Consider the following 25,999-nt stretch of genomic DNA (forward strand, 5'->3'; position numbering starts at 1 on the left):
CTTTTTATTCTTAAAGAAGTCCCCTTAACATTTCTTGTGATACTGGTTTGGTGTTGATGAACTTTTTCAGCTTTTTCTTGTCTTGGAAGCTCTTTATCTCTCCTTCCATTCTAAATGATAGCCTTGCTGGGTAGAGTACCCTTGGTTGTAGGTTCTCGTTTCTCATCACTTTGAATATTTCATGTTAATGCCTTCTGGCCTGCAAAGGTTCTGTTGAGAAATAAGGGGACAATCTTATAGGAGCTCCCTTGTTGGTAACTAACTGCTTTTCTCTTGCTGCTTTTAAGATTCTCTCTGTCTTTAACCTTTGGCATTTTAATTATGATGTGTCTTGGTGCTGACTTCTTTGGGTTCATTTGGTTTGGGACTGCATTTCCTGGGCTTGTATATCTATTTCCTTTGCCAGGTTAGGGAAGTTTTCTGTCATTATTTTTTCAAATAGGTTTTCAATCCCTTGCTTTCTCTCTCCTCCTTCTGGTTCCCCATATGATGCGAATGTTGACCCGGAGGCCCCTTAAACTATCCTCATTTTTTTTTTATTCCTTTTTTCTTTTTGTTGTTTTGACTGGGTGTTTTCTGCTACCTTTTCTTCCACATCACTGAATTCAGTCCTCTGTTTCATCTAGTCTCCTGGTAATTCCTTCTAGTGCATTCTTCTTTTCAGTTATTATATTCTTTATTTCTGACTCATTCTTTTTTTATGTTTTCTATCTCCATTTTTATGTTTTTATCTCTTTGTTGAAGTTCTCCCTGATATCATTGAGCATCCTTATAACCAGTGTTTGGAACTCTGCATCTGGTAGATTGCTTGTCTCTATTTTGTTTAGTTCTTTTTCTGGAGCTTTGTTCTTTTCTTTTATTTGGGACCATGTTTCTTTGTCTGCCCATTTGGCTGCCTTCCTGTGTTTGTTTCTATGTATTAGGTAGGGCTGCTATGTCTCCCCTTGTCAGTAGAATGGCCTTAAGTAGTAGGTGTTGTGGGGCCCAGTGGTGCACTCTCCCTGATCACCTGAGCTGGGTGCTGTAGGTGTGTCTGTTGTGTGGCTTGTGTGTGTCCTCCTTTTGTAGTTGAGTCTTGGTTGCTGTGTGCATATAGTGGGAGGGATTGACCTTTGGGCTGACTGGTTTTGAGGACTAGTTGTGACTACAATGGAGGAGCTGTTGTGTAGGGACTGACCCTATGGAGCAGGATTTGCTTTAGCAGGGCTCTGGTTCCGGCCCAGTTTGCCTTTTGGGTGTGTTGTTCTTGGAGGTGACTGAATGATGCTTTGGATTGGGTCCAGTGAAGTTGGCCACATGGTGTGCCAGCCCTAGGGCCTCCTGGGAGGGGCTCCCCTGCAGGCCAAGTTCAGCTGCAGCCCGTGCCCTGCCCAGGGCCACCTGGCATGAGTTACAAAGCAATCCACCCGTGCTAGGCTTGGAGGTGCCTTGAGAGGCCAAGTCACGAGCAAGCCAAGGTTGACTACCACCAGTGCTGGGTTTGAGGCTGCTCTGCAAGAGGTATGGGACATACTGAAGCCAGATGCTTCTTGTTGGGGGTTTGTGAACCTTTGAGAGATTTTAGGAAAGTCTGCAGCCTGAGCCAAGATGAGCCGCTGGAAGCAACTTGGGTGGGCCTGAAATTTGGTGAGGTGGTGTCTCAGGTAATCACCAGGGCAGGGCGAAGAGTGTAAACCAGCTTCATGGAGACTCAGATATGGCAGCAGCCTGGGTCTGCCCACCAGGAGGGGGGAGGGTTCAACAAAGAAATAATGGCTTCCCCCAGCTCCTCCATCCAGGGAGAAAGCTGCCCCTCCAGCCCTCACTCTGAAGCTAGATAAATCAATTTTTCCTTGTATGTTCCTGGTACCTTTCGAACAGCTACTGCTCCAGCGCTGGAGCTCAGAGTGATTGAGTCCATCAGCGAGTAAGTCCGTACGCAGGCCCTTTGAAAGGAACACTTCGGACTCTCGCCACCCTCTGTCTCACTCAGCCACAATCTCTGCTGGTTTTCACAGCCAGAAGCATGGGGACTTCTCTTCCTAGCACTGGAACCTCAGGCTGGGATGTTTGGTTTGGGGCTGGGACCCCTTGCTTCTCAGGGGGGACCACTGCAGCCGAGATATCCCTCCCGATTTTTAATGGTCACACATGGGTGTGTGACCAGCCCATTCCGTGTCTCTGCCCCTCCTATCAGTCTCGAGGTGGCTTCTGTATGTCTTTAGTTGTAGGGTTTCAATTCAGCTAGACTTCAGGTGATTTTCAATCTATGCATAAGATTTTCATCACTAGCAAAAAGCACAAGCCACTTGGTGTCTGTCCATTGGAGAATGGGTACATGGAATATGGTATATTCATAAAAATGGCAGGATGTACAGCCTTTTACAAGGACGTTTGGGAAGACCTTTGTCCAGTATAATCTAGAGGTTGAGAATACAGGCTCTGGGCTTTAGATCCTTTATGCTTTTATCCCTTGTGTTCTACCAGCAGTTGAGAACACCCTCCCCTTGAAATAGATTAAGACAGAAAGGAAACTCATTAGCTCCTATAACTGAACAGTTCAAAGAGTTCAGGCATGGCTGGATCCAGAATTCCTTTGGATCAGTTGCGTCTTACAAGTCCTTGCAAGAGTCCAGCAGCTCCTGGCTGTCCTCCTGTGGTTTCAAGCCTTGTATCCTCTTAGCGCCAAGCCTACAGGAAGAGAAGGAGTCTGTGTCCTGGCATTCCCAGCCAGGCCGAGGTCACATGACATCCAATAATCAATCATCTGACCAGGGAAGTGCTGTGTGCTGATTGGCTCAGGCATGAGAGTTTTTTAATAACAGCCTTATTGAGATACATTCACATACCATACAATGCACCCATTTAACACATAGAATTCAATGGATTTTAGTACATTCACAGAGTTGTGCAACTATTACCAGAGTCAATTTCAGAATATTTTCATCACACACCAAAGAAACGCCTCTTAACCATCACTCCCAAATCTTCCCTGCCTCCTGTCTCTCTAGTTTCTGGCAACCACTAATCCATTTTCTGCCTCTATGGATTTGCCTGTTCTGGACATTTCATATAAATGGATCATGCAATACGTGTGTGACCTTTTGTTACTGGTTTCTTTCATTAGCATAATGTTTTCCAGGTTCATCTACATTATAGCCTGTGTTAGTATGTCACTCCATTTTATAACGGAAAATATTCCATCGTATGGATGGACCACATTTTGTTCCTCCTTTGATGGACGTTTGGGTTATTTTCACCTTTTGGCTATTGCGGATCACGCTGCTGTGAACATTTGTGAAGTTTTGGGGCGTATGTTTTCAGTTCTCTCGAGTGCATTCCTAGGAGTGGAATTCCTGGGTCATATGGTAACTCTACATTGAACTTTTAAGGAAATGTCAAGCTCTTTCCCAAAGCAGCTACACCATTTTATAGTCCCACCAACAGTGTATGAGGGTTCCAGGTTCCTCACCAACCCTTGCTCCGGTCCATCTTTTTTTTTGAATTCAAGTTTGATTTTTATTTATTTATTTTTATTTATTAGATTTATTGGGGTGACATTAGTTAGTAAGCTTATATAGATGACGTATTATAGAAACGTACACTTGGTCCATCTTTTTTATTACTGCCATGCTAGTGGGTGTAAAGTGGTATCTCATTGTGGTCTCGATTTGCATTTCCATGATGGCTCATTTAGGTCTGAGTTTTGTGTGCTTCCCCAAACCAATAGGACTTTTCAGCTTCAGGCAGTCAGAGTGAGTCCTGGAACTGGGGTAGAGCGGAGGGTGGCAGGAGCCACTCAAGGGGGAGGCGCAGCTTCCAGAGGAAGTTTGGGGTGTTGTTGGTGGCAAGGAGGAGAATATAGGTTCCGTGCAGACCCTCCTTGATTTTACTCTTGCTGCTGTGACCAACTCTACCCCATCTGACGGGAATTTTCTAGGCTTGCGCATTGAAGTCCTGTATCCTGGGAACCCTTGGTTACGGGTAAACTGGGACAGCTGGTTCCCTGTTGGCATTGGACCTCATCCCACGTTCTCCCAGCTGCCTTGGCCTGCCCCTCCTGTTCCTGGAGCCCGAGGGTCACCAGTGGGAATCCCCACCATGAATCCCCACCGGCGTCTGCCCTGCCTGGCCTGACCCCGATACCAGGCAGACCAGCCCTGGTCAACCTGTAGGGGAACAGAGAGATGGGAGGAAATTAGGAGAGAGTGTGAAAGGTTGCAATAACGTTTTAAAAAACCTTTTCGTAGACAAGACTGCTCGATGATCTCCAACATTTCCTTAGTTGTCTAGCATTGCTTTGATAAAGTCAAAAGTAAAGTTGTTTTTAAACCATTAAGACTTTGTTGGTTTTACAAAATCCTCTCAGAATTTGGTGGAGGTCATTTTTGTTCCTGTTTGCTGGTTAATAGCCCAAATCACCGCTTAGCTGTATCACTTGAATCTCCCTTTCCTTAACTCTTGCATTCAAGTCCCCTCGCCACTTCCCCTCTCCTCCCTGGGAGACCCTAGCTCCAGGCACTACCCCCCTCTTTGGAAAGAGCATCCATTTTCATGAGCTCATAGCCTTTGCTTCAGTATCTTTTGCAGTTTTGAGCTTTTTTTCCTCCCTGTTTATACAAACTTTTACGTAATTGTCTTCTTCACTCTTGATCAGGTTTTGCTCCTTGTTTTCTTTCTTTTCCTTTCTTTTTTTTGGTGTCTGTGTATCTGCATCTGGTTCTAGTTCCTTCCATCGTGCTCCCTTCTCAGTCCCCACCCCGAGATGTCTGGGGGTAAATGACGGACACTGGAGGATATGTATCCCCTTTGTCCTGGATAGCAGCTACCTTTGGTGTCTATATTTGCTGATTTATCTCTTTCTACTTGGTGACTCATCCTTCTTGGAAGAACCTTTGGACTAGAACTCCCTAACCCCGCCTCCAGCTGATTTGTTTTCTGGCTGTTGTCACATGATAAGCACGGGAGCTTTTACATTTCTTGCTCTCCCTTTAAAATTTTCCAGGCCAGATCTCTGCATGCGCTATGAGCTTGGAGCTGTTTCAGAAAGTTTTCACAATTGGGCCCAAGCCTTGCATGGTTTTATTTCCCAGTGAGCCTCCTGCCTTTCTTAACAAACTCTGGGTTGATCTCTATTTATGTGTTTATCACCGGGGTGTGGATGTTTACCTCCTCTCATTTATCAGACATTTAGGTAGATCCCAACTCTTTTCATGGAGGTGAAAGAAGTAAAGTGAAACCAAAAGACACCATGGGAAGGAAGGAGATTTTAAATTTGTCCTTAAGAAATTAAGCCCATATATCTGGTTCTGAGAAGGCAGAAACCCGGAGGTGTAGGAGGAAAGCCTGAAATGTGATTTAGGTGACGGGGCTCCCTTCTTTCCTGCCTTTTTGGGACTTTCTGGAGGTCTGGTGAAAATATGCCACAGTGGTTGCAAGAAGTTTTGGAGCCAGACGGTTCTAGGTTCAAAGGCCGGCCCTGCCACTCACCAGCTATGGGCTCTCTCACTAATCATTTCACATTCTCAGCCAGGGGTCGGCACACTGTTTGTGTATGCCTGATTTTGTGCAGCTTGTGGGCTAAGAATCACTTTCACATCTTAAAAATGGTTGGGAAAAAAATGAAAAGAGGAATAGTATTACATGACACGTGTAAATTATGTGAAGTTCAACTTTCAGTGTCCCCACAGTATTTTGTGGACACACGGCCATGCCTGTTCGTTTACAGATGTTACGATTGGGATTTGTCTCTGGCTGCTTTTGACGGCAGGGTTGTGTTGGTGACAGTGACTGTCTGGCCCCCTGAAGCTGAAAATCTTTATTATCTGGCTTTTTACAGCAAAAGTTTGCTGACTCTGCCCTAAGACTCAGTTTCCTCCTCTCTAAGGAGAAACTAAGACATGGGGTTGTTGTAAGAATTAAACGAAATGATCCAGGTCAAATACTTGGCCTGTGGTGTAGGAAGATTGCCTGTTCTCAGTCATGATAACCTCTGCTTCTGTTTCCTTGTCCGTAGAGCTAAGGTTCTAAAGTTCCGAAAGTCTCAAAGTTGCTTGCATGTTACACTCTGTGCCTTACTCCCTGTGTGTCGTTTCTGAGCCAATCCTGTGTCTGACATTCCCACCTGGGATGGACACTTCCGAGTGTATGAGGCACAACCCCCACTCCCCTCTCTCCTCCCCATGTCTTCCAGGAGCTGCACCTCTGTGTCTCCCGCAGGCATTTTGCTCTGGAGCGGGGCTGCAGGTTGCGTGGGCTGCCTCCGGGGAATTACAGCGTGCGAGTCCGGGCCACCTCCTTGGCGGGCAACGGCTCCTGGACAGAAGCCACCTATTTCTATGTGACAGACTATTGTAAGTGTGCAGTGACTTGGGCTGGTTGGGTCTGTGGTCGGTGCTGGGAATGGCACATTTCAGAGGATGGTCAAGAAAGCTGGAAGCTATAGGTGCTGGCCCTGGACTTGACCTCTGGGTCCACTGGCCACTGCTGTGTGATCGGGGCAAGGTGCTTGCCCTCTCTGAGCTTGCACTTCCTCATCTGTCCACGGGGGTAATAATACGACCACCTCTGGAGGTGAAGGGAGGTTTCAATGACATTATGAAGTTCAAGTGACTGGCACAGGACAAATCTGTAAACACATCAGTTCTTGTGAACTAGTGTTTCAATCTGTGTTGTTAGATGGGCTATGTCCTCCAATGGACGACGTGGGAGCTTCCCTACTCATCCATGGGTATGTTCTTGATGTCCAGGTAATAAGTTTTGGGCCAGCTGGACACCACTGGGCCATCTGGACACAACAGTGGACAATAGGGAAGGTAGAGAGGAGGGGAAGGCCGAGCTGGTCAGGGAGTGCTTCCTGGAGGTGGCAACATCTTGGCTGAGAATTGGAAGAATATACAAGTGGGGGCAAAAGAGGATAGCCACTTAATCTGGCATGTGGTAGGAGCCCAGATACTAAAATGAGTGAACAAACAAAGACTTTGACAGAGGGAGATTCTAGACCTGGAGGAGCAGGAGGTTATGGGGGAGGTAGGGGTTCTTCTTGGCTGGCTGGATTTTCACAAACCTGGCCCAACGGGAGCGTGGAAAGTGGGAGTGATTCTTGCAGGGATGGTTCTGGAGGGTCAGGACTAGGACGAGAGTTCTGACACCATCTGGGTGTATCGCACTATGATTCTGATGCTACCCACTGGAGTTAGCACAGAACCCCATAAGGTTAAGAGCACAGTTCCCAACAAGACTGCCCTCAGCTAGATGCCAGATGCAAGTCTCCTTTTCAGCTCATAGAACTCAGGAAAGTGCCATAATTACAAGGACAGTTATATTAAAAGGATACAACCCAAATGAAGAGATACATAGGACAAGGTGCCAGGAGGGCCCCCGTGTCCTCTCCCCATTGAATCAGGACACCTCATGTCACCCTCCCAGCATACGGATGTACTGATGAGCCAGGAAGCTCCTCTGAGCTTTGGTGTCAGAGTTTTCATTGGGGTTTCATCACCTTGGTGTGACCGGTTGAATCATTGACCACGTGCCTGAACTCCATCTCCAGCCCCACTCCAATCTTTGGAGGTTGGGTGGCTGAAAGTCCCACCCCTCCAATCACATGCTTGCTCTTCTGGTGACCAGCCCCCATCCTGAGTCATCTCACCTGTCAGCATAAACTCAGTGAGTTCCAAGAGAGTCATCCATAACAAAGACACGGCTAGTACTCAGAATATCTAAAGATTTGGATTCTCTCGCTTAAGAACCAGGGACACCATGAATGAAATTCAAAGGAAATTATCAAAGTGGGATAAATATTTGTAACATCATCGACAAAGATTTAATATCCTTAATACAGAGTGGATATATGAAAAACACGGGTTTGAACTGCATGGGTCCACTTATATGCAGATTTTTCCCCCAATAAATACTGTAAATGCATCTTCTCTTCTTTATGATTTTCTTAATAACATTTTCTTTTCTCTTGCTTACTTTATTGTAAGAATACAGTATATAACACATAGAATGTGCAAAATATGTGTTACTCGACTGTCTATGTTTTCAGTAATGCTTCCAATCCATAGTAGGTGGATTACTAATAGTAGTTAAGTTTTGGCGGAATTGAAAGTTATAGGAAGATTTTTGACTATGCAGGGGTTGATGCCTCTAACCCCGTGTTGTTCAAGGGTCAGTTGTATATATTAATGAGTAAAAGACATATGTCCTAACACAAAAAAGAAGCAAAGAACATAAATAGTCCATGTAAAAAGAAATACAAAAAAATAGGAAACATACGAAAAAAATGTCAAACCTCACTCAAAACCACACCAAAAAAGAAAAAAAAAAAGCAAATTAAAACAAGATGTAATTTTCAACTTATCAAATTGGCAAGGTTTTTTTTTTTTTTTTTTTTTTTTTTTTTTTTTAATAATCGCAGTACTTAGTGTGGTCCAAGGGTGCAGACAGGCAGACCTGCTTTTTCATGGTTGGTGAGTGCTAAAATGTAGTACTTTAATAATGTGCATCCAAAATCTTATGTAAGCCAACAGTTCTGGTTCTAGAAATGTATCATAAGGAAGCAATCAGAGATGTCTAAATAAGATACATGTTCAAGGAAATCCGGCATAGCATTATGCACAATAGCCAAAAATCTGGAGAATTAAATGTTTGACACATTAGTTTACAGTCGGCCCTTGAACAACAGAGCTTAAGGGCACCGACCCCTGCACAATTGAAAATCCTCCCATAACTTTTGACACCCCGAAACTTAACTACCAATAGCCTACTGTTGAGTGGAAGCCTTACCAATAACATAAGCAGTCAAGTAACACATATTTTGTACGTTATATGTGTTATATACTGTGTTCTCACAATAGAGAAGAAAATGTTAAGAAAATCATAAGGAAGACAAGATATATTTACAGTACTGTATGTATTTATTGAAAACAATCCACATGTACATTGACCCACAGTGTTCAAACCTGCATTGTTCAAGGGCCAACTGTACTTAAAAAAAGAATTATATAACAGAGAGGAAAGCAAGGCACCAGGGTGCAACATTTAAGGAGGTGCTCACCCTCAGGCTGTCCCCCATCGGAGATGGCACTGACAGCTTGCTCTTAGTCAGGGCGGTAGAGGAGGACGAGACGTCTCAGGATAGAGCTGGCTCCCAAGGCAGCAGGGGCCAGTGGTCATAGCTTACTCAGATGGCCTGGCTTCAAAGGCATGCTGCACTGTGGGTACGTTCTAGGACTTGGGGCAAGACTGCCCCTCTCCTTGAGCCTCTGTTTCCCAATCTGTTAGCTGGCATCAGACATAGTGCCTCCTACCTTGGCCTATGGGACGATTAAGTAAGATCACTTGCCCAAAGCACTTCAAATAGTGCCTGGCTTTTAGTAAGTGTTCGGTGTACTACTATTATTAAAAGACCCAGAGGCCCAGATTTGTTCTCTGACCTCTCTCTCAGAACCCATTTTCTTCCTTGGCTTGCAAGCATCTGAATACATGGGCGTGTTGATAATTACAGGCAACTCAGCCATGCATGTGAATTTAAAAAATAAAGGTTGTGTCACATTTCTTCAGCCAGTTTAAAAAGGGTTCTTTTGGGGGAAATGCACTTTCCTTTATTTTGCCTGGTACTCTTCCTGGGAATCAGGACACCCGCAAGTTTCATGGGCCTGCCATCCTATGAGGAGGGCAGGACCCGCTAGGACACACAGGGCTCTTCCTGATGAATTTTTCATCTGCCAGAGGTGCTGTTCGGAATTAAGATAGGCTATTTACTTTGCAGGGCTCAGTATGAAATGAAAATGCAGGGCCCTTGTTTAAAAATTCACTTTCAAGATGGTGACAGTGGAACATTAAACCCTTCAGAGTGTGGGGCCCTAGGTGATGGCCTGAGTTGCCTGGCTGTGAAGCTGGCCCCCAGTGGGGAAGGGAGAAGGCTGGCAGCGGGCGGTGGTCTGGGGGTCAGGGGTGTGCTTCCAGAATACAGACCTCTGAGTCTGCCACCCACCCCCATGGAGCCAAATGGTGTTTCGGGAATGCTGGGAGATAAGGGTCCAGGAGACCAGCAGAGGGAGGCTCAGGGGCAAGAGATGCGGGCCAAGTAAGTGTGTGTGGCCCACCATTATATTCGTACCGTGTTTCCCTGAAAATAAGACCTAGCGGGACCATCAGTTCTAATGCGTCTTTTGGAGCAAAAATTAATATAAGACCCAGTCTTATTTTAATATAATAATATAAGACCAGGTTAATATAATATAATATAATATAATATAATATAATATAATATAATATAATATAATATAATATAATATAATATATAATACCGGGTCTTATATTAATTTTTGCTCCAAAAGACGCATTAGGGCTGATGGTCCAGCTAAGGTCTTATTTTCAGGGAAACACAGTAGATGTGATTTGTGGTGTGAACACATTTTGATCTGAGACATATATTTTCTTATTCTATTTCAGTAGACGTCCCATCAAATATTGCAAAAATTATCATTGGTCCCCTCATCTTTGTCTTCCTCTTCAGTGTTGTGATTGGAAGTATTTATCTATTCCTGAGAAAGAGGTGAGTGCGGTGGCGTGCTGGCAAAGGTTAACAACCAGCTTTCTAGGAAGAAGTATGCCTACATAAAGATGTAGCTATAGATGCAGCTATCTCTAAGTTTATTATAAACTTTACTTATATAAAGGATGTGTAGCGTGCAATTTCCACATAATGACCATAATACAACATACAGTTCTCTTTATCGTAAATTCCCTCTAGCCAGTGGATTGTCACTAAATGCTTTGCTCGGTTTTTCCCCCTGAACCTTTGTGTCTATAACTGACCTATGGTTGCAGATGATGAACAGTTCATGAATGTTGATTGGCATTTTGTTTATGTTAAAGAGTAGGACAAAAATGAAATAAGACGTCCGTGTTCATCAGTCATAAGAGTGGCTTTGTGGAATCAGATAATAATTCTTAAATACTTCCCATTTTTTTCAATGTTTTGTGCCATCTGCAATGCCATGGCTATAGAGATGACACGCGGCTAAGTTTCATCTGCATGATTAACATTTTTTCCATCACTTTCTCAAGCCTGGACAAACAACGGAACAATAAATCAAGTGTTGGTTTGTAGCGTTTGCCTGTTTCTGTGGTGTAAATATTCCCACTGTGGCCAATGTCAAGCTCCGGATGTGATGCCACTGAGACAGAGCAGCTCACCATCGTGTAGTATTTCCACCACGTGGGTACAACAATATAATAAATGTGCTGGCATAGATAACCTCAAGAGCGCTCATTATAGTAAGCTGTAGTACAATAATTAGGTAGTGGTGAGTTTTGAATAGTGTTACCTTTGCTTTTAATATAATTTATTTAATTGGAAGCCCATACAATTTATTTTTGAGTGATGGTTGTATTTAACAACTGGCTCTTAAGTTTCCCAAAAAGTTGTTTCTCACGAGCTGGGAGTAGATGGCTCCAGAACAGCACCGGTGTGTGGCTACTGCTGAGAAGCGTTCTCATTTGCAGGGGCGACGCCTGTAGCCACCTGTAGTGACCGATGAATTCCTGTGAGAATCGCAAACTGGAATGCCTCTCTTTTTCTCTTCCAGGCAGCCGGATGGGCCACTGGGACCACTGTATGCTTCTTCAAACCCTGAGTACCTCAGTGCCAGCGATGGTGAGTACCGTCCTTTTCCCTGTGGGTGGCCAGAATCCTGCTGTCCGGTTTTCTTTGCCATCACCGTCCAGTGAGAGCCGAGGTTTGACACCCTGAGGGGCTGACATGAGCCCTCTTGTTCATTGGAGCTGAGGACCTGCCCCTTGCTGCAGAAACCCCACGACAAGGAGCATTTAAGACACCTGCTGTCTGGCACCTGTTTGGATGGGCTGATCTAGCTGGTCTGGGACCTGTGGGCTGGGCTGGGAGGCCGAGAGCTTGGTGTCCCAGCTGGGGGAATGTGGAGCCTGGGGCCCGTGCCAGAGAGAGTGCCGAGGGTCAGAGCCAGAAAGCTGTGTCTGAACTTGCTGCCCAAGCTGGGAGGTGGGAATTGGAAGCCAAAATGGGGGACTGTGAGTAGGGCGAGGGAGACCAGAAGCAGAGACAAGGTGGGATAGGCCGAGGCTACGTGGGTGCCAGGGTCACATCTGCTGTTGGTGGCAGCTGGCCCTGGATGTGGCGCTGCTGCTGCTGGTGGGAATGTAGGTCTGACACCCGCATTTCCATTGATTGTACCAAAGGGTAGTGAGTGACCCCTGTCGTAAGGCTTGCTTGTTCCTTCCAAGGGGAAGGCATCTGTTGCATTACAATTTTCTAAAGTGCTTCATGCAGTAAAAATCAAAAAGCAACTTTCGAGGCATGAGCACCACTGCCTGGCAGAATGCTGGCTGGGCATATAGGGGTGGTGTGTTAAGGGCACCCAGGATCTGTTGTAATCAGGTCTGATAAGACACACAGACACTGAAATGGCTGTCATGAAAAAAGACGTTTATCCTCAGATTCCCTAGAAGCAGGAGGCACATGCCACATAAGGCTGCTGGCGGAAGCACCAGGGTTGGTCAGGAGACAGAGAGGGGGAATGCAGGCAAGAGCCTCTATTGTGGTTTCCACAGGGAAGGCAGGGCAGGGCAGGGCGGGGTAAGACTTAGGACTGGCTGGTTTGAGTAATTTCTGCAGGCTCGGGGACATAGGGGCTGGCTCTAGGTGTCGGGGACCTGGCCCTGATCAGGGCAGGGGGACAGCCTGAGTGTGAGAGCCTGATAACGGAGGTGGCTGGGGTGTGGGCTGTGGATTGGATGGTCTGCATATGAAAGGCGCTTTGGTAGGTGAGTCCTTGCCGTCTCTGGGAACTGGCTACTCCTGGGGCGAGGGGTCAGTCCTTGCAGGGTAAGCGGGGCCCCAGATGTCAGACCCGCAGAATGGAGAAACCAGAAAAGGTGGTTGCTGCAGGTGGGATGTGTGGAGGGGATGAACATTGACCCAGCCTCCTTTCCCTGTTTGGACATCAGAGATGGGGAAGCTGACCCTCAGGGCTGTTGTTCGGTCCCCCAGTTGGGGCAAGGCTGGGATGCTGCTCATGGCTGTCTCTCCTTCCCACCATTCTGCTTCCTTCTGGGGATGCAGCAAAGGCTGAGGGCACAGGGGTGCCCAGTCACAGCTGCAAATGGGAGCTCAAGGGTCTTTAAGGTCAGAAAGGCCTGAGCCAAGGGATGTATACAGGGGAAGATGCAGGCTCAGGGCCCCAGGGGCAGGGTGTCCCCACTGAGCATCTGTGAGTTCATTTGTGGGCAGTGCTCTGTGATCAGGTCCTTGGACAAGCCACGGTGACTGATGAGCTGGCTAGGGCTGCTGTAACCATGTACCACCACTGCATGGCTTAGAAAACAGAGATTTATTTTCTTATAGTTTTGGAGGGTGGAATTACATGGTCAAGGTGTTGGCAGAGTTGGTTTCTCCTGAAGCCTCTGTCCCTGGCTTGCAGATGGCCGACTTCTCCCCATGTCCTCACATGGTCGTCCCTCTGTGTGTGTCGGTGTCCTCATCCGCTCTTCTTGTAAGGACACCAGTCATATTGGATTAGGGCCCACCCTAATGACCTCGTTTTAACTTAATTGTCTCTTTAAAGGCCCTGTCTCCAAATACAGTTCTGAGGTACCACGGTTAGGACTTCAACATATGAATTGGGGTGGGGGAGGCACAATTTGGCTCATAACAGTGACGGCACAGAGGAAAGAAAGCAGGAACCATTTTGGCTTTTTTTTTGGACATTTGAGTCATTTGCTGCATAAAAAAACACCCCAAACTAAGTGGCTTAAAACAACCGCCACTAATTGGTTCACAGTTTGGTGGGTCCACTCCCTGGGCTGTGCTCAGCTGGGCAGTTCTGGTCTCACCCACGTGGCTGCGTCCGCCGGTGGGTCAGCTGACGCTAGGTGCTCCTGGATGGGCTCACTCACATGTGCAGTGGTTCACAGGCTGGGAGGTCCCCCATTCCCTTGGCACTTTGCAGAAACAATAGCCTTTGATGGGAAGCAGCGTTGTTAGGCAGCGGGGCTCTGAGTCAGACAGGAAGGATGGGGTGCGGGTTCAGCTCGAAGGCCGTGAGGGCAGGGACCCACGCTTGTCCTGTTCTCGGCTACGTGCGTGGCACAGGTCCTGGGTCCCAGAAGTCACTTAATGAACATTTGTGGGGGGCTTGGGTGGGAGGGGCCGGGGGTCCACGGAGGGTGCTGTGTGGATAAGTGAGGAGTAGTGTTCCCATGTTCTGTGTACGTGCCGGACGAGTGGGAGGTGCCTCGCGAGAAGATCAGCCTCCTGCGAGAGCTGGGCCAGGGCTCCTTCGGCATGGTGTACGAGGGCAACGCCAAGGACATCATCAAGGGGGAGGCGGAGACCCGCGTGGCGGTGAAGACGGTCAACGAGGCGGCCAGTCTGCGTGAGCGGATCGAGTTTCTCAACGAGGCCTCCGTCATGAAGGGCTTCACCTGCCATCACGTGGTGAGTCCCGCGTTTGCCCCGGGAGCAGTCAAAGGCTGCGTTTGCTAAGCAAAGCTGAGGTTCAGGCTGCACTAAAGAACAGAAGGCATTGATGGGAGCAAAAAGGTACGGCTCCGATTCAGGTAGCAACGACCCTGCGCTCCAGAGAGGACAAAGAAAGGCAGGTCTGTAAAGGCAAAACCCACAGAGTGTGATTCTTTGCTGCCAATGAAGGATTGTTGGCTGGGCTAACAGGCCTTGGCTAGTTCCAATACGCAAATGAGGGAGGTGAACACTACAAGAAGGTCAAGTCCAGCAGTGGTTTTGCCAGGATAAGAGCAGCTCTGAGACCTGAGGCTCAAGACGTGCAGAGGCCCCACTTCCAGAATAGCCTCCCAGCTGTATTTTAAGTGGGTCTCTTAGCAATGCTTGTTCCCTTTTATTTTTTTCCATTATCACTTTCCCGTGGGTTCCCTTGTCCCACACCTGTTCTTCCTCTTCCTACTGCACAGAGTGTAAGGGAAGTGGGTGTGGGCTCCCTGCCCAGCCCCCAACCTGCTAAGCATCCTAAAGGTGGGAGGAGGGTCTCCCGTCTCCCTCCTCCAATCCCATCCTTGTCGCCCCAGTGCTTTCCGGAATCTTCCGTCTCATCCTCTTCCCGGCTCCGTTGTAAGCCTTACACACACGGTGGTGCATCTCTTCCCCACCCCCTCAAGTCAGCATAGACTTCCTGGCCTTCTGCTCCCAGTGTCCCCTAGTTTTCCTTGAGCCTCGTGTCCTTCATCTTTGCCCCCCCCCCCACGCACACACACTAACGGAGCACCTGCTCAATGCTAAGCCCTGTCCTTGTCTCTGTGATGCAGCACATTCCTACCCTCCTGGAGCTCCCAACACAGCGAGTGGAGACGCTGTAACCCCAGGAGGCTTGTTATTAGCAGATGATGCTATGGCAGAGTGGGAAAGGAGAGCAGGGTCGGGGGATTGGGAATTCAGGTGTGGGGAAGGAGTATTTGAGCAAAGACGTAAAGGATGTAGGGACTGAGCCATGTGGCCACGTGACGGTCAGGCAGAGGGGACAGCTAATGCAAAGGCCTGGAAGTGGGAGCGTGCCATATGTGCTCAGAGACATCAGGAGATAGCCACGATTTGCCTTGGATGGTGCTGTGTGTGGACAGGTCTGTCTGCTCCCTCACCCACCAGACTGTGTCCTGAATTCTCCTGCCTTGGTTGCCACGCCTCCCTTTCCCAGGGTGTTGACCTTGGCATTTGAGCCAGACAGACCAGGGTTTCCCACACACCATCAAGAAGCAGGGTGCTGTATGTGACCATACAGGGAGCCCTCGGGGAGTCAACAAACCCTCATCCAAGAATCACCCCCATGCTTGCTCTGCAGGTCCGCCTCCTAGGGGTGGTGTCCAAAGGGCAGCCAACGTTGGTGGTAATGGAGCTGATGGCTCACGGAGACCTGAAGAGCTACCTCCGTTCCCTGCGGCCTGAAGCTGAGGTGAGCGACCCCTGGGTACCCTGCAGGGCACCCTCTTTTGGCCCCGTGGCCCAGTGTCGCTGAACATGACCCCCTTTTTGACTTTAGAATAACCCCGGCCGCCCTCCCCCGACTTTGCAAGAGATGATTCAGATGGCAGCAGAGATCGCCGACGGGATGGCATACCTGAACGCCAAGAAGTTTGTGCACCGGGACCTTGCAGCTCGAAACTGCATGGTCGCGCATGATTTTACCGTCAAAATCGGAGGTTTGTCTGGCTTTCTGTGTTGGAATATATGGCCCTGGCCACGTTTAATTTCAGAAGGAGTTGTCTGTCATGAGTTGTTCAATCTTTTCCAGTACATTTGGATGAAGCCCGAACCTCACACCGTATAATTTAATTGCATTTGTTCATGAAGTCACTCATTCACCTCTTTAAATAATATTCATTGCAAGTCACCTGATGGAGGTGTTGGGGGTGCAGTGATGAATGTGTCCCCATGGTTTCTCCGCCCTCGTGCAGTCTTTATCTGCACCATCCGTCACAGTTGCCACTGGCCGGCCACGTGTGGCCATCTACATTTAAATTAATTCACACTAAGTAATATTAAAAGGTCAGTCCGTTGGTCGCGCAGCCACGTTTCAGGTGTCCAGTAGCCACTTGGCGCCCAGAGGCTGCCATATTGGATAATGTGGACGTAGACCGTGTTCATTATCACAGAAAGTTCTGGACAGAGCTGTTCCATGTGAACAATAAAATAGTTCACGCTCACATGAGCACGGTCATGAGGACTGGGAAAAGCACTGAAGGAAATGGGGTTCCATGATAGAGAGGAAGGGCCTCTGCCTGCAGGGAGGCACTGTTTCCCCAAAGACACACAGGACGCGAAGGTGAGCTGAGTGACAGCACCCCGGGGGAGTTTTAGCACATGCAAAGGCCATGAGGCTGGAAGGATGGCCAGTGTGGTGTGAATAAAATGAATGCAGAGGGGACAGAGCAGCATGAGAAGTGAGGCAGGAACCAGACCCAGAAGGGTTACAAGTCACAGTAAGTCATCTAGACGTTATGCTACGCAGCCAGCGCGAAGCAGGAAGTGATGTAATTCTATTTATGATCCAAAAAGACATTACCCTACATTAGCGGTCAGTGGGAAGCAAGAAGTGATGTTATCCTATTTATAACTCCCAAACACATTATCCTACGTCAGCAAGAGAAGCAGTGATGTCATCCTGTTTATGTAGCTTCTCCTGGGCACTGGGCTGTCCAGGTCTAGATGGAGAGAGGGGCCTGCAGGTGAGAGGATAGTGGGTCTGAGTGGGGCCAGGGCGGTGGAGAGGAATAGATCATTAGAGAGGGATGTGGAGGGAGAGGGGGCAGGACTTGTCGCTGTATTGGATGTGGGGTATGAGGAAAGGGGGTGGTCACAGGAGGACCCAACCCTGGGTTCCTGGTGGGGCAGTTGGCTGTTAGGTGGGGCCACGTCCAATGGGGAATAGTAGGTTGGCTGCAGAGAGTCAGAAGTTCGGTTTAGATTGCCTGTGAGTCGTACGTGGTAAGGAAACGTTTCTGAGAAAGGGATTTCCAAGCTCTGGGCCAGAACATCACTGCCTTGCCACTTGGTGGTTCTTTTTCCTTCCCTTTAAATGGTGGCCCATCCTTTCCCCCCACATTCCCATGAGCATCCTCAGAATCCATTCCTGAATTTAATATCCACCCAGGGAGCACACACCTGGGGCAGGTGAGCCCATCTGAGGGCTCTACAAGGGGTGGGGCAGTGAAAATGGCAGACACCTGGGCCACAGGCTGAAGGGTAAGAGCGTGTGAACTGTTTGTTGTCAGACTTTGGAATGACCAGAGACATCTACGAAACGGATTACTACCGGAAAGGGGGCAAGGGTCTACTCCCCGTGCGGTGGATGGCACCCGAATCCCTGAAGGACGGGGTCTTCACCACTTCTTCCGACATGTGGTGAGTCGTGCGTGGGTTGGCGACAGAATGCGGGGCTTGAATTCCAGGTTGCTCCACTGCTATGAGTAAGAGGGGCAGTCAAAACCTGCCTTCTCATGGCCTCTCCGTCAAGAAAATGAAGGGGATGTCATTTGTGAGGATTCCTAGATGGCAGCTATTCCATTCCAGTTGAGACTAATCTTATAGGTGTTTCTGAACACAGCATGAATTGTTTAATTCACTGACAGCTAGGTTCTAGTAAACCTAGAAGGTGTGTGTGTGTGTGTGTGTGTGTGTGTGTGTGTGTGTGTGTATTTTAATAGCTTCTTTGTTACTCCTCTCAACTGTTGGCAGGTCCTTTGGTGTGGTCCTTTGGGAAATCACCAGCTTGGCAGAACAGCCTTACCAAGGCCTGTCTAATGAGCAGGTGTTGAAATTTGTCATGGATGGAGGGTATTTGGATCAACCTGACAACTGTCCAGATAGACTGTAAGTGCAGAAAGGGGTTAAACAGGTGTTGCCTTTTTCATGCATGCTTGTTTGCCTGTTGTATCTTTGCATGCACACTTGTGTCTGCATATCATGTCTGCATGTGTGCTTATTGTTTGCACATCATATCTTTGCTCACACACTGTGTGTGCATCTCATGTCTACATGCATGCTTGTACTTGCATATTATATCTTTACATGTATGCTTTTCTACATATCATGTCTTTGGAAGGTTGTACCAGAAACCCCACAGTACTGGTTACTTTGGGAGAAGGGAACTGAGGAACTGGGGTGGAAAACTTATATTTAACTGTCTATTCTTTATACACTTAAAATTTTGTCAAGAAACTACTACCATGTTATATTCAGTTATGTCTCATTAATATTAGAAAAAAATAAGTCACTAAGCACACACATTAAGAAAACTTTATTAGGGATATGTATTACAGACTCCCCCCCAAATTTTCATTTTAAATATTTGTTATGGGACCAAATGGACAACACACCCGCGCACACCATTAAACACTTGCAAAATCATTTAGCTGTACTAATAGTCCAATAATTATAAAGTAAAATAAAGGGAAGTGCCATCTTCCTAAATTAGCAAATGAAGGAAGGAAGGGAGGAAGGGAGGGAATAATGGAGGGAAAGAGACGGGAAAGAAGGAAGGAAGGAAGGAAGGAAGGAAGGAAGGAAGGAAGGAAGGAAGGAAGGAAAGAAGGAAGGAAGGAAGGAAGGAAGGAAGGAAGGAAGGAAGGAAGGAAGGAAGGAAGAACGGAAGGAAGGAAGGAAGAGAGGGTGAGTTTTAACATTCAGTGTTAGCAATGGTATGGCTAGATAACCATTCCTATCACCCTGTTGTAAGAGCTACTCAGAGCAATGTTATTTAAAGTCTCAAAAAAATGGAGATGATCTAAACATCCAACAATATGAGAATTACCAAGTAAATCGATACATTAATATGACGTAGCAATTGAAATTTCCAATGATGCTTAAAATATTTTATAGCTTGGTGGATAAGCCTATGTTAAAATATTAAGTGGAAAAAGCAGGTGAATATTACATTTCCAAATATCTCAAGATAGAAAAGACCAGAGAATGGTGTGCGAGCTGCATTTTCTCTGTATTTTTGGGTGTTTTTAAATTTTTTTTACAACGAACATTTATTACATCTAGAGTCCTTTATCAGTATTTCTTAAGAAAAAAGTTTGACCTCTTGAAAAATCCATAGGCATTTTTAGGCTTCATCCCCAAAAGAATAAGACATCAACTTAGAAAACCTAGTCTAAAGAGACCTCATATGAAAAAAAAAGTACAACGCAGAGTTATTTAGAATCTCTGAGCAAAATATTGCTCAACATTGACTCATGGAGGCCATTTCCTAGCCAATTAGCAGCCAGCGGTGGTTCTGGACCAGGAAACTCAGTAGGTCCTAGGCCAGGGGTGTGCAAACTTCTGTAAAGGGCCATATGGTAAGTATTGTTAACTTTGTGGGCCACGTGGCTCTGTCACAGCTCCTCAACTCTTCTGCTGTAGCTGGAAGGAAGCCACAGGCAATCCATAAATGAATGGTGTAATGGTGTGCCAATAAAACTTTATTTATAAAAACACTCAGGGGGCCCGGTTTGGTCTAGGGGCTGAATTTTGCCATCCCCTGCCCTGGAAGGAGTTATGGTGGGGAAAGAAAGAGGTAACATGGAAATGCCAAGCCCTCGGAGCCTATGCTGCGTGCTGTTGGCTCAGTAAGGTCATGTCACTCTCACACCATCCTCGAGAGAGTGAGGGCAGGACGGCCACTCAGAGCTGGCCCACTGGGTTCCATCCACACAGTTGCAGCTGTCAGGTGCAGGGATGGATAAAATGAGGAGCTGTGGTCTGCAACATGTGTCATCAGGAGGGGCCCTTCTTGATCAGGTTTTAGGAAGAGGCAGCCCCTTTGGATCTCTTCTCAAAACCATCTTTCAGCTCCTACACAATTGCTGCTTCTGCTTGACTGTTACCTGCACATGTGCCGCTGTCTGAAATGAACACTTGCCATCAGTGTGTGTGGGTCCCCGGGGTGAGGTGGGGGCTGCTTGGCTGGGCACCTGACTGATCCCCCCCATGTCCCCCTGTCCCATAGCACTGAACTCATGCGCATGTGCTGGCAGTTCAACCCCAAGATGCGGCCGACCTTCCTGGAGATCGTCGACCTGCTCAAGGACGACCTGCACCCAAGCTTTCCGGAAGTTTCCTTCTTCCACAGTGAGGAGAACAAGGCACCCGAGAGCGAGGAATTGGAAATGGAGTTTGAGGACATGGAGAGCGTCCCCCTGGACCGGTCCTCACACTCTCAGAGGGAGGAGGACGGAGGGTCCTCGTTGGGGCTGAAGCGGAATTACGAGGAACACATCCCCTACACCCACATGAATGGGGGCAAGAAAAACGGACGCATCCTGACTCTGCCACGGTCCAATCCTTCCTAACAGCACCTGTTTGGGGTAAGGGTCCCGACTTCACTCTCCTCTGGTTTGAAGGCCTCCAGAAAACTCAGGATTTTCCCACGACTCTGCCAGTGTCCAGCGGAGCTCAGAGATCATTACTCTCCATTTCTGTTTGTAGTATGACTTAAAACACATCTGATTGATTGCCAGTTAGACTAGTCCTCAGAGGATGTAACTGTGAACATAGAGGGAAGGGCTGTCCACGGCCGCTGTCCTTGCGGGCAGCCGCAGGGTTAAGCCAGGGTGTGACTTCTTTTTGTAGTCGGTTGAAAGAAAGCACCTGTTTTTACAATTTTTTCTTTTCTTTTTTCTTTTTTTTTTGGCTGGTGTCTGAGCTACAGTATAAAACATAAAACTTGTTTGTGGAACAAAAGTTTGAAAGAAAGAAGAAACAAACCCTGTTCCAGTAGAATTCCAAGCTTTAGGACGTGGGCTTTCGGAAGGTTTTCCTCATCCAGGCTGAAGAATTTTTTTTTTTTTCCTTCACAAAATCAGTTCCTCAAATTGACCAATAGCTGCTGCTTTTGTACTTTTGATAAGGATCTGCAGTCCCAGTGTGCGTGTGTCTGTCCACGGTAGACACAGTTGGTGTGTGTGTGTGCGTGTGTGTGTGTGCGTGTGTGCAAAGCACTCACGCTGAGTTGACACTTGGGGATTGGCTCATGAAGGTTCTGCTTCTCTCGAGTGTGTGAGCGCCCGGGTCCCCAGCTCCTTCCTTCTTCTTCTCTGGGAGACTGTGCCCTCACTGATTCTTCTTGTGCCCCAATCTAGCCTCAGGAGTCTTCTCTTCCTTAACTTTGGTGAAAAATGGTTTTCCGGGAGCCAAGGGAGTGGTTTGGAGTGATAATGGATCTTTTCAAGACCAAACAAAGCCAGGACATAAAAAAGGAAAAAAAAAGAAAAAAAAAAAAAAAAAGAACCGAGATTTTAAAGAGTTTTGAGAATATATTTGTAACATATTTAATTTTTTAAAAATCTCCAATCAGCCTAATAAGTTATTGACTATTTCCCAGGGTGGGGGGAGGGCTGGTGGGTCGGTCTGCCTGTGTGGGGATGGGGGACAAGGCACCCCTGGCCTCTTTGCTTGGTCTTCGAGGCATCCATTTTTCTGGGAATAAAGCCACATTCGCTGCTAACCCTTTTGGACATCGCGAGGCCACCCTGAGGATGTGGACAGTTGGGTTTGATGGATGCTTAGGTAAGCTGGCAGCCACCTGGAGCTGAGCCCCGCCTTCGAACACACTTGTGGCTCTGGGATCCCCTGGTTCCCTGTGTGTACCTCTCGCTCTTCCTCAACTGGGTGTGCACATCTTACAGTTATTGTGCAGACATGACAAAATCAGATCCCCAAGTGTGACAGCACGAATGGACTTGGAGAACACTGAACAGTGTGAAGTGAGATGCACCTGTCGGGCCCCTCTGTCCTCAGAGCATCCGACTGTCCTCAGAACTGACCTCCCAGAAGCTGCTCTGTGCCGTGACCTCAGCTGGGCCAGGTGTGGGGCCTGAGCCGAATTCTCAGGTGCTTACGACGTTGCAATCCCTAAGAGAGTAGAGCCTGGAGGAGACACTGCTAAGGACCTCCACGCTCCCCAGAACTTCCGAACTGGCTGAATTCACAGTTTTTTCCTTTGGAGGGAAAGAACCCCGGCTGCTCAATTAAGAAACACAGTGAACCCCTTACTTTGGTTCATCAAAACCATCACCCTGATTCTCCCTGAGTGCATTTCCTCAAGGTTTTTGATGGTTTCCTCCTCCTCTTCTTCTCTTAAGAGTTGTGGGCTTAAGAACGGGTAGAGAAACACAGTGGCGACCTCCGAACCTTCTCAGTCCCTGATTGAAAACACAGGTAGACACAAATCCCAATTGCCTATTGCTCTCTTATTTATATGATTTGAGAAATTACAGCGTGTGAAATATTTCTTGGGAGCCTCCGTGATTGGGTACAAGGAGTAAGAGTTCCGAAATTATTTTCGCCAAATTTACTTTGTACATAGAAGAGGGTCTGTACGTAAATTAAAAGAACATGTAGGTCTAGGTATTTAGTTCTTTTCATAGTAAATTTGTAGTGGTCGTAGACTGCACTAGCAGCAATTTTCACATTTTTCTAATTCAGAAAGGTTTTCTTATATTAGGGGGAAAAGTATTTATTTTAATATATAAAATCACTGTAAAAATCACTTTCGTAAAAAATGGAGCGCATGTAAATTTTTATCAAAGAAAAATAAACAGGTGAATGTGGGGCAACAATTTTTTTTTCCAGCACAGTCTACCTCAGTGTATTGTTAGGATGTGGTTCAATGGACACCTCCGAGACTTCAGAATTCTGCCTGGATCCGATCCGAATCAGGGAAAATCCATATCAGCTGATTCCGAATGCCAGGGACCAGAAAGAATTTTGAGGGAGGGATTTGGGATAAAGTGTGGCCTTCTGTGAGCATAGATCCTTTTTCTGGCAGATAATATTCTTCTCTGATTGTAATCTTCGTTTTTTTTTTTTTTTTTTTTTTTTTTTTTTTTTTTAATTCTCCCTCCATTGACACTTGGTTTCAGTCCATGGTGGTGTGTCTGATGTGTGGGGCACCCAGGCACGAGCTGCCCTCCTTTGGTGAGGAGCGGTCGCTCCATCCATCTCCTGCCAGGTACAGCAGGCCTCGGTACAGAACCAGCACCACCCGCCCACCCCCACCGCCCCCCAACCCTGTCTGCCTGCATCCCCGCCAAGTGAACACCAACTTACCCTGCCCGCCCCATGGCTCAGTCCCACTCTTTTCAGGCTGAAATGCTGTTTGGTGGGGGGTGTGTGTGGATCAAATCACACTCATGGGCACCTCACACATAAGCACCCACTGCAGTGTCTCATTTTATTCTCCGAGTGGGAAGGGGGCGTCTTGAGAAATCCCAACCCGAAACCCACCAGCGTGCTGAACACACTTTTTTAGCAACGAAACGTTGGGCCCCCAGGTTGTCGTTTGGTTCACCTCAAGCCAATATTGTTAGATCTGTGGGGTTTACGAGAACCTGTGTGTAAATCTGGGAAGGGCCAGCAGGGCCACTGTCACTCTTGCCAAACCTCACCGCCCTTGTCATACTTTTAGGCAATGCCCTGGAGACTCACCTCTCTCCGCTTGTCCTGGAGAGGTAGGGTAGAGTGCTGGGTCCCCCGTGTAAACGGGATGTCACAGACTTTATTTAGCTGTCTCTGCTGTTGCAGTGAGAAGAATGAGGAGTCATTGGGTCACATACCTCCTTTTGTGTGAGATAATGTTGACTCTGTAACAATAGGATTGGGTCCTAGAAAATCATGGTTGTCCTGGGAGGTTGTCGTGATGACTTGCTGAAAAAAGCAACAAAGCCGGCTTAGGTGGACCCTTTTTGTTGTTTGTTTTTAAAGATGTCTCACTATTATGAAAACCCTTTCAGTCATGTGGTGACATCCGCGGAGTAGTTTCTTCTTCCGGGAGGAGAAGACCAAACACATCCTGGACCAGTGATATCAAACACACGTCTGGAAATGCTCATTTCTGGGAGCTGTCCTGGGTGCTTTGCTGTCATTTTGAGTTGGTAGAAAGGGAGAAATGCTGCTGGTTCTCATGCTAGATGTTGAGCACAGCTGAGAGAAAATGTGGAATTGATGCAAGGGTCTGCACACCCAGCCCGTGACTACTGGAGACTGCTGCCACCTGGTGGACGGATCTCTGACTGCCTCCCACAAGAGCAGGCAGGCTGCCATGAAAGGTGTTTGTTGGGTTGGGAGGTGTTTGTTTGCAGCCGTCATAACTTTGGTCCATGGGCAGGAATGCCGTCAGAGCGTGGTCCATGCTAGCCACCCGGGTAAGTGACTGGATGTGCTGTAGTCCCAATGACAAAACTTTTTCTACTTTGATGGAAGTTTGGGGTTAAAATTTTTCAGATGCCACTTGGTGGGTCCTTGACTCCTCAGGCTATTCAGAAATTATGGTTTTGTTGGGGGTGGGAAATGAGGACATGGTGATTGTGTATAAATGGTGCACATAGAATGGTGTCCCTTTAGAAAACCTTCCAGAATGTTCTTCAGAGTATTGATTTACACCAGAGGTGAGGTTGGGAATGGAAGGAGCAGATCGGCATGTGTTCTTTTCAAACACACAAGAGAATGTGATGTGCGTTCAGGGGCTGCAACTGAAGGCAAATGTTTCCTTAAGGTCCCCCAGAAATAGAGGGAAAAAACAGAGGGAAACAATGACTTTTTGAGCTCACTGTCACCTTCCGATAGCAGTCAACGCCCAGAACCAACCTCCAGCCAGATTTTTATTTGGGTGTCGCCCTAAAAGTCCTTGTTTAAAACCAGATCATGAGTCAGAGCCTCTTGGTCACATCTGAGAAGGAAGGAGTAGCCCCCAACAGGAGTGTGTGTTCACGACACGTTGATAAATGGCTTCTGTAGTCATCCTGCTTTGTATGCCTGGGGAGGTATCAGCCCTGCGTGTCAGCAGTAGACACCTCCTGTCTGCCGTCAGCCTTGCAGGATCAAATGTGCCTCGCCTTATGCGGAAAACAACTCAGAAACACAAAACCCACCAAAAGCTCAATTGTTATTTTTTTCAATGTTTTCCTACAAGAGCCAAGTAGCGCCATGTACAGAATATGCCTTTGTGGGGTTGGGGTGGGGAGGGGAATATCGAAATTGCTCTGCATGTAAAATACGGGATAATTACCTGTTTATATGAAAATTGTGAATAAATTATCTGAGAATACTCTTGTTTTTGTGTGGTGTCCAAGCAAGTACCTGTGAATTGTGTGGGGCTATGGCGGGGGGTGGGGACGACTGTGTTAAGGGAAATCTCCCGGGAAGTTGTGGGTACCTGTCTCAAGAGGGGACAAACCCCTAGGTTCTTCAAAGCAACGAAGCAGGAGGTTAAATATTGTCACCAACAGGGCTGATGATCCGCTGGTACCTACCTGTATAGGTTTAAATGACCTGTTTCCATACCAGTTGGTACATAACTGTCACCTCAAGGACCCCAGACCTCCCATGAGCCAAGCATTAAGGGGTTCATTCCAAGAATGCCAGGAGACCTTGCTCCATTTCAATATGCCAGAGACGTAAATGCTAAATATTTTTAATGTCATCCTAGGAGCATGGACCTCTCCCCAGGGTGGGCAGTCAGCG

The 25,999-nt window shown here is 47.3% G+C and overlaps 1 protein-coding gene across 5 annotated transcripts in view; it reads left to right on the plus strand.

The window, feature by feature from the left end:
* Positions 1–25,583, plus strand: part of INSR (insulin receptor) — a 129,510-nt gene extending 103,927 nt beyond the window's left edge. For 2 of the 5 annotated variants that reach the window (XM_019757592.3, XM_019757594.3), the window contains 9 exons: positions 6,173–6,332; positions 10,444–10,543; positions 11,580–11,647; positions 14,220–14,464; positions 15,837–15,947; positions 16,035–16,194; positions 17,767–17,896; positions 18,230–18,364; positions 20,487–25,583. In XM_019757592.3, the coding sequence (XP_019613151.3) occupies positions 6,173–6,332; positions 10,444–10,543; positions 11,580–11,647; positions 14,220–14,464; positions 15,837–15,947; positions 16,035–16,194; positions 17,767–17,896; positions 18,230–18,364; positions 20,487–20,829 (1,452 nt within the window). In that variant the 3' untranslated portion in view covers positions 20,830–25,583. Of the gene's footprint in view, positions 1–6,172; positions 6,333–10,440; positions 10,544–11,579; positions 11,648–14,219; positions 14,465–15,836; positions 15,948–16,034; positions 16,195–17,766; positions 17,897–18,229; positions 18,365–20,486 lie in introns of all 5 variants that reach the window. The other 3 variants (XM_019757590.3, XM_019757593.3, XM_074337762.2) reach the window with 2 other exon arrangements.
* Positions 25,584–25,999: the final 416 nt, after the last annotated feature.

The sequence above is a fragment of the Rhinolophus sinicus genome, chromosome 15 (assembly GCF_057876585.1).
Source record: "Rhinolophus sinicus isolate RSI-liver-muscle chromosome 15, RSI-T2T, whole genome shotgun sequence".
Taxonomy (NCBI): Eukaryota; Metazoa; Chordata; class Mammalia; order Chiroptera; family Rhinolophidae; genus Rhinolophus; species Rhinolophus sinicus.